Source organism: Salvelinus sp. IW2-2015, linkage group LG22 (genome assembly GCF_002910315.2).
Source record: "Salvelinus sp. IW2-2015 linkage group LG22, ASM291031v2, whole genome shotgun sequence".
In the NCBI taxonomy this organism is placed as follows: Eukaryota; Metazoa; Chordata; class Actinopteri; order Salmoniformes; family Salmonidae; genus Salvelinus; species Salvelinus sp. IW2-2015.
This window is the reverse complement of record NC_036862.1, coordinates 13,237,920-13,246,992: the sequence shown is the minus strand read 5'-3', so window position 1 is coordinate 13,246,992 and position 9,073 is coordinate 13,237,920. Positions and strand designations below refer to the sequence as shown.

The window sequence follows — 9,073 nt, the reverse complement described above, 5'->3', positions numbered from 1 at the left end:
AATGACATCCCACACACTAACCTGGCTAGATTAGTGTCTGTTGTCATTTACTTCCAGGTAAGCACTGCACCGGTCGAGAGAGTGTTCTCCCAAATGAATGATCTATGGACAGCAGTAAGAAATAGGTTCACTGTTCCTACCATCAAGGCCATGCTTATTGTGAAGACGAACTTCAACCTCCCCTGCCAGGAGTTCATGGAGAAGCTGGCCAAAGACAGAGCAATCCTGAAGAAAATACCTTCTTCTGAGAAATATACAGATTAGGTTGGTATAAGTATATTATGTAGTTACCAATCTCATCAGCATCTTTTTTCTTTATTATGTTGTTAACTATTTCACATATACATATATATATATATATATTTCAATTTTGCTCATGTTCTCTTCTGCTCTTATTCTACCAGAACCACTGAATGGCTGTTCAGATCAGACAGTTCTGTCTTGTCTGTAGTGTTTCTGTAATATAGTTGTTTTCTCTATCACAGTGTGCCTGTTAGACTAAATACATGAAACCGGAATTGTCCCCCATTATATTTCATAGATAATAACATTGGATATTTTAATTATATATTGACCTGCCGAACTGGAAATGTCCCCGGTTTTCATTTTAGAAATCTGGTCACCTTAATGTATTCGTATGAATGTATTTCAAGGCAACTGACAGACAGAGTATATGAAAGCACAGAGGCTATCTCTCTTGCACATCAAAGACACTTCAATGACTTGATGGTCAAGAGAGCATGCAAAGCGCATGTAACTAGGCTACATCTACAGTATTCAACATGGTGAGATGAGATATACAGAAACGCTTACAATCTCCCTGACATCTGCTCCCCGTAGATCCCCTTTCCGAGTCKCCACATTGGCAATGATTTTGTCAGTCTTCTCGCGGATATGTTCGTACAGACTACTGCGTATCTCATGTGTGGAGCGGCTGGGGGTAAATACTTTCGTTCCCTGCCCCTGCCTTGTAAAGCGTTTTGAAACCGGTTTTAAGACGTTCTATGTGCAAAGCCGGGTAACCATGCCAATGCAAGTCGCCATGTTTCAATGCGGAAGTAGGTTGGTAAATAGAGGCGGAACTAAATAAGACAACCAATGAAATGACGGGACCTGAAAATTATATGAGCAAAATCTGTAACAAATGTAATGTTTAGAAAGTAGAAAACAAAATATCGCTTAAATTTGCTTTAGTTATAAAATAAGGCGCACAAATSAGTCCAAAACAAAACGTCACATCCGTGCACCGGTTCAAAGGCTAACCAATGAGACTAGCGGAACTATTGCATTGCGGTAATGCAGTTGGGACAGGGGGAAAAGTGAATTGTGCGGCCGACAATAGTCAGGCAGGTCCTGGGGCAATACAACCAGTTTTTCATATTTTTAACAACTGTAATGCGTTTGAGATGTTTGTATTTCTTGCCATTTTTTACTGATTCCCCGGATAAGACAGAAAGGGGTGCTTTGGCGGATGTTTTTTTAGAGAGCTGCATTCAGCAGTTGCTAACTAACGTTAGCTAGCCGCCGCAAGGCGGTCTGTTGTTATAGCCTGCATGGTGGTTTTGAGAACCATGAGCCGTGCTGCACCCCACATTGGAGGCCGTACTCACCCAGACCAGGACAGGCGGATCGGAGGGTGGGACACACGGAATGCAACTGTCAGCTTTCCTTATTGACTGACTACAGACAATCGGGCTTAAAGGTGAAGCTACTAACTGTCTGGCCCCTGGTCACATCCACACAATCGGAGCCCAGGACAGGAGAACGAAGTAGGGTAGTCTCCCTTGAATCAAGGTAAAGTCATTTTGTGTCACTATTCCTGAATGTACCCTGTTGATTTTCTCAATAAGAGACAATTAGAGAGAGGACTAGGGAATGCTGCCTTTGAGAGCTTTGCAAGACATTCATTCAGCCTGTAGCTTAGTGTTGGATACGATTCATAAAGGGCTTTGAAGTTTAGCTTGACCATGATCCTCTAATTACTCTTAAATAGATTACTAACATCTATCTACATCAAATCATAATTATAACTGGCCACCATCTTGTGTATCTGGCTCCTTGAGACAGAAATAATGTTTTTTGTTGTTAAAGGTTCCTGATATTCCTATGTATATTATGTCGACGCTTGACTATCTTCAGATGAGTGCAGTCCGTGGAGGAACGATCACCTGGCGGCCACAGCCCTGGCAGGACGGGGACGGTGGGGGCGGGGAGCCCCTCTCGGACAGCGACTCCGAAGAAGAGGACTTTCCCGACGACAGCACCACTCCTTTAGGAGACTACGTCACACATGGTCCGGTGGAATGGGAACATCCAAATGAATGCATCACTCATGTGCTGCCTATATCATATAAGTCTCTTTCTATCTCCTCACTCTTTACTTCTTATCTCCGTCAGGGTTGAAGCAGCTACTGGATGCTCAGCAGTTGTGTGACGTCACTCTGTTAGTGGAGGGGAAGAGGTTTATGTGTCACAGGTAGGGTCAATGATCTAATCTCAATTCTAGGTTACTACAGACATCCAGACATTCCTTTGTGTGTAGCAACATGCACTATGTGACACATACTCAGATGCCTGCTGCCGTTTCACTACTCCAGTGTCCTGCAGTTCATTGTAGTCACACCCTATCTCACCCTTATGTGAATGATGTTGTGCTTCTGCCTCTCTTCAGAATCCTCTTGGCAGCCGTCAGCCCGTATTTCCGCGCCATGTTCACTAGCCCGTTGGTGGAGTCCCGTCTCACTGAGATCCGATTGGAGGAGGTGACGCCGTCAGTCATGGAGACTGTCATCCAGTTCGTCTACACTGGGGAGGCAGGGCTCTGCTTGGACACGGCCGAAGACCTGTTTGTGGCGGCCAATCGGCTTCAAGTGATGCCCCTGCAGGATCTGTGCTCCAGGTAACTATATAGTCAGTGCTGCCTGACACAGATACGTTGTCTTTTCCCCGGTCCAGAATGCTGCTGATACTCTTAAGCCGGTGCAGTTCAGTAACTGACACAGAGTTTTGATAGAATTTTTAAAAGCCATCTTTTATTGTCTGGTTTTCCATCCTCAAACATCTGTGTGTGTCCGTAGGTTCCTGTTTGAACACCTGTCTGTGGACAACTGCCTGGGCATGTACTCTTTGGCCCGCTCCCACCACGACCAGCTGCTCCTGAGGGCCTCTCTGAGGCTGGTGGCCCAGCACTTCCCCCGCGTGGCCCGCCAAAAGGACTTCCTCCTGCTGGACCCAGGTACCCTGGGCAGCCTGCTGGGCTCTGACCGCCTGGGCGTAGACTCTGAGGCAGAGGTGTATGACGCGGCTCGTCGCTGGGCCGAGCACCAGCCCCTGGACCGTTACAGCCACATGCCGGCCCTGCTCCACCACCTCCGCCCCGGCTTGCTGTCCCTGGAGGAGAGCCGGCGGCTGAGCCAGGAGCTGGGCCCTGCGGCAGCCGGGGAGGGCCTGGGAGGCCCACTGAGGCCCCGGGAAGGCATGTTCGAGAAGAAGATCGTGTGTGTGGACCTGAAGCCGCGGGATGACGAGTTGTTGAACGAGAGGGACTTCACTGTGGACTGCTTCGACCCACGTACAGGGAAATGGGAGAAGCTGGCTGCCCTGGGCTCTCTGCTGTGCCCAGGTTGCACGGCCATCGGGGGGCGGCTGTTCGTAGCGGGGGGCATCCTGCGGGGGGGCACGGTGTCCACGGAGGTTCATGAGTATGACTCTGTGTTGGATCGCTGGCAGGAGCGGTCGCCCATGGTGCAGCCCCGAGCCATGCTGGGTCTGCTGGGCTGTGGGGAGTCACTCTACGCCCTGGGGGGCTGCAACAGAGGAGCCATGCTGGACTCCTGTGAGATCATGGACCTGGCCTCTCTCCAGTGGGGCCCCGGGCCCCGTCTGCCCCTGCCGCTGCGCTCCTTTGCCTGTGCCACCCTGCGCGGCCGCATTTACCTTTTGGGCGGCACCACGCTGGAGCAGAACCGGGCTGTGGTGCACGCTGGCGTGCTAATCTACCACACCCTGACTGACTCATGGACCCGTGTGGGACTGGACTCTGGCGCCACCTGCCTGGCTGGAGGGGTGGCGGTGCGGGGAGGGGTCTGTGCCATCGGAGGCTACATGAGGGACGCCACAAAGTTTATAGATGGAAACTATACACATCTGGAACCTCTCGACGCCACGGGGCGGGTGCTGTTCTTCAGGGAGGGCCGGGGCTCAGGAGTGGAGCGGGAGGTGACGGGGGCGGTGGTGGCAGAGAGGAGCGGGGGGAGCGACCGAGCCCCTAGTCCGGTGGTTTTCCCAGGGCTGCCGAGGCGGATCGCTGCCGGGGGCGTGGCCAGGTGGAAACGCAGGATATACGTGCTGGGCGGGGAGAACGGCTCCCGTTTCTATGACAGTGTGTACTGTTGGAAGCCTGGCTGGCGCAGCTGGGTCCAGAGACGGGAGAAACTACCCGGAGACACGGGGGGAGTCAGCCAGTTCGGCTGTACCACCCTCAAGTTCCCCAAGAAACACATCCTGTCCCGACTGAGACTGGCTCGGGAGGACCGCAATCCTGATGATGACTAGCCACAGCCGGACTAATGAGCTGTGGCTAAGACCAGCATTCATGGGGTTTCGATAATGAAATTAAATGTAATTCACTTTTAACACTTGAGACAGTGGGGGGAAGGGACTCACATCTGAATGTAACCACCGTATGCCACAAAAACGCTCAAGTCCTTCTCAAAAATGATTTGAATGTATTTAAATGGTTTGAAACTTGTCTGCCTGTTGAACACACATCCTCAGCCTTTGCCAATTTATAGGCCTATGCAGCCGTTAAATTCCTATGTTGTGAATGACTGGCTGTGAATGTTTGGCAGGGCTTACATTTGTTTATTGAAATTTGATGAKGCGTTTTCATTTTTTATTTCTGCCTTTTCTATAACTTTCTGAAATTCACCAAAGGATCCCACTTTCATGTAACTTTAATCTTTCACTATCCAGTGATTCCAGGGCCATGTTTATTAGGCACCAAACAGAAGAAAATTAGCTGAAACGGGGAAGGACCACCTACCTGGACTTGTCCAATAACCTATACATTCATTTTTGGTTTGCATTGCAACATTTCTGATTGAGAGGGGGTCAAATACTTGTTTCCCTCATTAAAATGCAAATCAATTTATAACATTTTTTACATGTGTTTTTCTGGATTTGTTTGTTATTCTGGATTTGTTTGTTATTCTGTCTCTCACTGTTCAAATAAACCTACCATTAAAATTATAGACTGATCATTTCTTTGTCAGTGGGCAAACGTACAAAATCAGCAGGGGATCAAATACTTTTTTCCCTCACTGTAACAACAAGGGATACCCCCCAATACCTCATAAGAAAAACATCACCTCACTGATGTAATCCGATTTATGTTCTTGAACTGAAAGACAAATTGATAATTTGATGACAGTTATTCTATCAAATGATTAAAGGACATATTTGCTTAAGATTTTTGGCATTATTCTCCTGTTTTACAATGTTCCTCTGGGCTACGACAACAGGTCTGTTTGTCGTTCTGTCATTTTGTGTATGTTACTAAAAGAGAAGAAATCATTAACCCGAGTCACATTTAGAATGGACGGTCTTGTAGTCACTCATGCACACATCTCGTACTCTCGCTCAACACATTTACAGCAGGGTCTTTGTATGGGTGGGGGTGAAGCTTTTGGTCAGAGACTGATATGACAGCGGATGTAGTCTTTGTTCTTGCTTTAGGCACATTTTGGGTCACGGTAAACCAAATGTTAACACCTGTAACAATTGAATTAAGTTACCAATATAACAATTTTCACATGGAAGAGAAAATCAAGTTTGTTCGACATGTTACGATAGAAGGTTGGACTGAACTAATGGAGTTTTTTATTTATTTACTAGAACTAAACCATGTGTCTAAGTGAAGAGGCTAGGCGTTAATTATTACTGTCATTAATAAACTCCTGAGTCAGTCTCTTTTTCTGGCGACCAAAGGTCTTACTGACCATCCACTCTGACCATTCTCTCCTTTCCTTCACCTGGCCTTTGTCTTATCGAACGTTAGGGAGTGAGTCCTCTATTTAATAGACACTTGTATTATCATTATCCTTTCCTCCAAGTCTTGGACTGATACCCTTTGGTTTGACATTATTAGGGCCGTTGACGCCGTTCTTCATTTTTGTTGAGAAATGGAGAATCTCACGTCTGAGACCACACCGGCGACGAGGACCATTAATAATCTAGCTGATATCTTGGTCATAATCGGCTACTTCATTCTGGTCATTGGCGTAGGCGTCTGGGTTAGTAGTTACACCTATCTGTATATCTGTCTGTAGCCTACATAGTTTTAAGTTATACATTACTCTTTCCATGTATAATTTATCATAATGATGTTATGTCAAACTGGGTATTTGTATAGGTTATATTCCACTTATTGACATGTACAATACAGTAGAGTATGTCATGAGGTAAACCACTGCTTAGGGCTTACATCCAGTGAATGTCCTGTCTTCCAGTCTATGTTCCGGACCAACCGTGGAACTGTGGGAGGCTACTTTTTGGCAGGACGCACCATGACATGGTGGCCAGTGAGTTCAACTTGACCTTTAACCCCTTTGACAACTCTTGTATTTTAACTAAATACAAGAGTTGGGTCTCTGCTTCCACTAGTTTTAGCTTCCAGTCACCTTTCCTGTCTTGCCCAGTCCCATTGTATACATTACAGCCTGTATGTGTGTTCAAGGACAATTCCACTCAAAAACTATCTTTTGGTATTTGTTTAATTAGTCCACTGTTTATACAGTCCCAATATGTTTTGCATGTCAAAAGTCAAGTTTCAAGATATAGGATTTTCCAGAAGCAAAGTGTCACATGCCACATCATGAGGATGTGTTTCTCCTTGAACAGTTCTCTCTCTCTCTCTCTCTCTCTCTCTCTCTCTCTCTCTCTCTCTCTCTCTCTCTCTCTCTCTCTCTCTCTCTCGATGTCATAACTGTAAACGTGGGTCTTATCTTTTGAACCTATGACGGATTGAATACCGTTCCCACTTATATTGGACATGATACATTATAACAGTAGAGTAATGTCATGAGGTAAACCACTGCGCTATAGGGCTTACATCCAGCAGTGAATGTCCATGATCTTTCCAGTGGGACCTCTATGTTGGGAAACGCGTGAGAACTGTGGGAGGCTACTTTTATTGGCAGGACGCACCATGAATGGTGGCAAGTGAGTTCACTTGACCTTTAACCCTTTGACAACTCTTGTATTTTTAAACTCTCTCTTCTCTTCACATACTCTTGCACTTCTTCATTTCTCTCTCCTCTGCTTCTTCGGCATCTCTACTATCTTTTCTCTACGTCATCTCATCTACGTTTGCAATCAATCTGTATCGTCATATTCTCTCACATTCTTGCTGCACTCAGATTGTTTATGTCATTCTGTATTCTTAGTATCTACTTCTACGCTATTGGCTTTCGATAATGTCTCTCCTCCCTTCTTTTGGCTGTATTATAATCGGTCATATCGTTTTATTTCGCTTTGCTCCTTTCTCTGAGAGTCACCGATACCAATTCGGGCAACTGCTTCGATTTCTTCGGAATCTTGAGATGATCTATACTCGATGATGAGAGAAGTATAGAGAGACGACGAAGAGAGAATCGAGAAGCACGGCAGAGTCAGTATAAGCTGAGTGCAGAGATGACGAGATAGAGAGTAGGGACAAGGACAGAAAGAGTACCGCTCACGGTACAACTGATGATAAGTACGTCCACCAGAATGCGACATTTCGTGAGCTGTCTCAGTGAAGAGCGTTAGATTTACTGATGGATGTTAAGCAATACGCTCGCTGCACGTACTCAGAGTAGAGTAGAGATGTGGCAAGAGCATTGAGTAGTAGCACGCAGAGTGTATGAGAGAAGAGCCAGAAGGTGGGGGAGTTTATTGAGCTCGAGGCCAACTAGTTCTCTATGAGCCCGGCTTCACTTCCGCGAAAGCAAGTGCCTTGGTAGTTTCTTCCATCATTGTACTTCCTCCAAAGTGATTAGATAGGACATACTATTTCAAATATGTAAAACATTACACATACAGAAGTTTAAAGACAATAAAGACATTACAAATGTTATATTTATATGATAATACAAGTTTGTTGTAAAATGTCACCAGAAATGGTTAAAGACAGGAGTTATAGAATAAAATAAGCAGCTATAGAGAAACTCAATGGGTCTGTATTTACAATGGTGTTTTTGCTATATCTTTTCACAATTGGATATGCCCTTTTTCTTTGGCACACCAGGTCACAAATCTTCGCTTCTCATCTGTCTATGCTCTGCTTCAATTCAATTCCCACTTCAAATTCACAGGGGCTTTTATGTTGGCATCGGCAGAAACATGATGATATAAGGAGATAGGCCAAATGAAGTGAGCCGTAGCATATTATATACAACAAGTTGAAATAACATACAAATTAACAGTAAACGGGTTAACAACACTCAGAAAGGATCTTCAAAGACTATAAAGACCATTACACAGGATTGTTATATTATATAATATACATTTGGCCCAGTGTTTGTAACAATGTACAAATGGTTAAAGCAGCAACAAGTTAAAATAAATAGATGCATAAATTATGGGTATGGTTATTTTTACTAATGGTTGTAGGTGTCTTGTTGCTTACAGGCTTCGCACCAGCTTTTCTTGTGGCTGCGCTAACAGTCTCACAAATCCATATACTTTTCTTCTACTCGGTCTCTATCTCCTCGCTTCTCTCTGTGTCTTCTCCTCTCTCATCTCTCAATTCAATTCAATTCATTCAATTTGAGCTTCATATTGACATGGCAAAGTTATTATTACTTGACATTGTCAAAGTTATACATTTATTCGGTTGATGAATTTAAATAAAACTATATATGTATAATATAGGCGTACACACAGGAATATTGTATAGGTTATTAGTTCCACATTTATTTTATTGATAAAATAAGATGGTCGGACTAACAGTGGACTATGGAATAGTTAGTAAGTGGGACATGGGATTAGCCAATTTAATCAATAGCTACAACAACAATATTAATAGAACAAC

The 9,073-nt window shown here is 45.0% G+C and overlaps 2 protein-coding genes across 4 annotated transcripts in view; both read left to right on the top strand.

Annotated features, from left to right (window-relative positions):
- The first annotated feature begins 6 nt into the window (after positions 1 to 6).
- On the top strand, positions 7 to 5,468 carry LOC111949442 (kelch-like protein 12). 2 transcript variants are annotated; one of them, XM_023966638.3, is made up of 5 exons: positions 7 to 1,794; positions 2,140 to 2,293; positions 2,398 to 2,476; positions 2,672 to 2,899; positions 3,078 to 5,468. In XM_023966638.3, exons 2-5 carry the CDS (start codon positions 2,140 to 2,142, stop codon positions 4,552 to 4,554), a joined length of 1,938 nt encoding a protein of 645 aa, XP_023822406.1. In that variant the 5' UTR covers positions 7 to 1,794; the 3' UTR covers positions 4,555 to 5,468. The 2 variants fall into 2 exon arrangements, with proteins under 2 accessions (XP_023822406.1, XP_023822405.1); XM_023966637.2 differs by lacking the exon at positions 7 to 1,794 and having other exon boundaries at positions 1,801 to 2,293.
- Positions 5,469 to 6,001: 533 nt separating this feature from the next.
- The window catches only part of LOC111982519 (sodium/glucose cotransporter 2), a 10,093-nt gene continuing 7,021 nt past the window's right edge, over positions 6,002 to 9,073 (top strand). Inside the window, exons 1-3 of one of the 2 annotated variants that reach the window (XM_024014076.2) lie at positions 6,002 to 6,061; positions 6,149 to 6,293; positions 6,510 to 6,581. In XM_024014076.2, coding sequence (XP_023869844.1) covers positions 6,183 to 6,293; positions 6,510 to 6,581 — 183 coding nt within the window. In that variant the 5' untranslated portion in view covers positions 6,002 to 6,061; positions 6,149 to 6,182. Of the gene's footprint in view, positions 6,294 to 6,509; positions 6,582 to 9,073 lie in introns of both variants that reach the window. The other variant, XM_070434040.1, reaches the window with a different exon arrangement.

Excerpts from the sequence above, each read along its gene's own strand:
- LOC111949442 (XM_023966637.2), top strand. The coding sequence starts at position 2,107 with ATGTATATTATGTCGACGCTTGACTATCTTCAGATGAGTGCAGTCCGT. Across the intron at positions 2,294-2,397 it reads AGGAGACTACGTCACACATG|GGTTGAAGCAGCTACTGGAT; the intron begins GTCCGGTGGAAT and ends TATCTCCGTCAG. Across the intron at positions 2,900-3,077 it reads CTGCAGGATCTGTGCTCCAG|GTTCCTGTTTGAACACCTGT; the intron begins GTAACTATATAG and ends GTGTGTCCGTAG.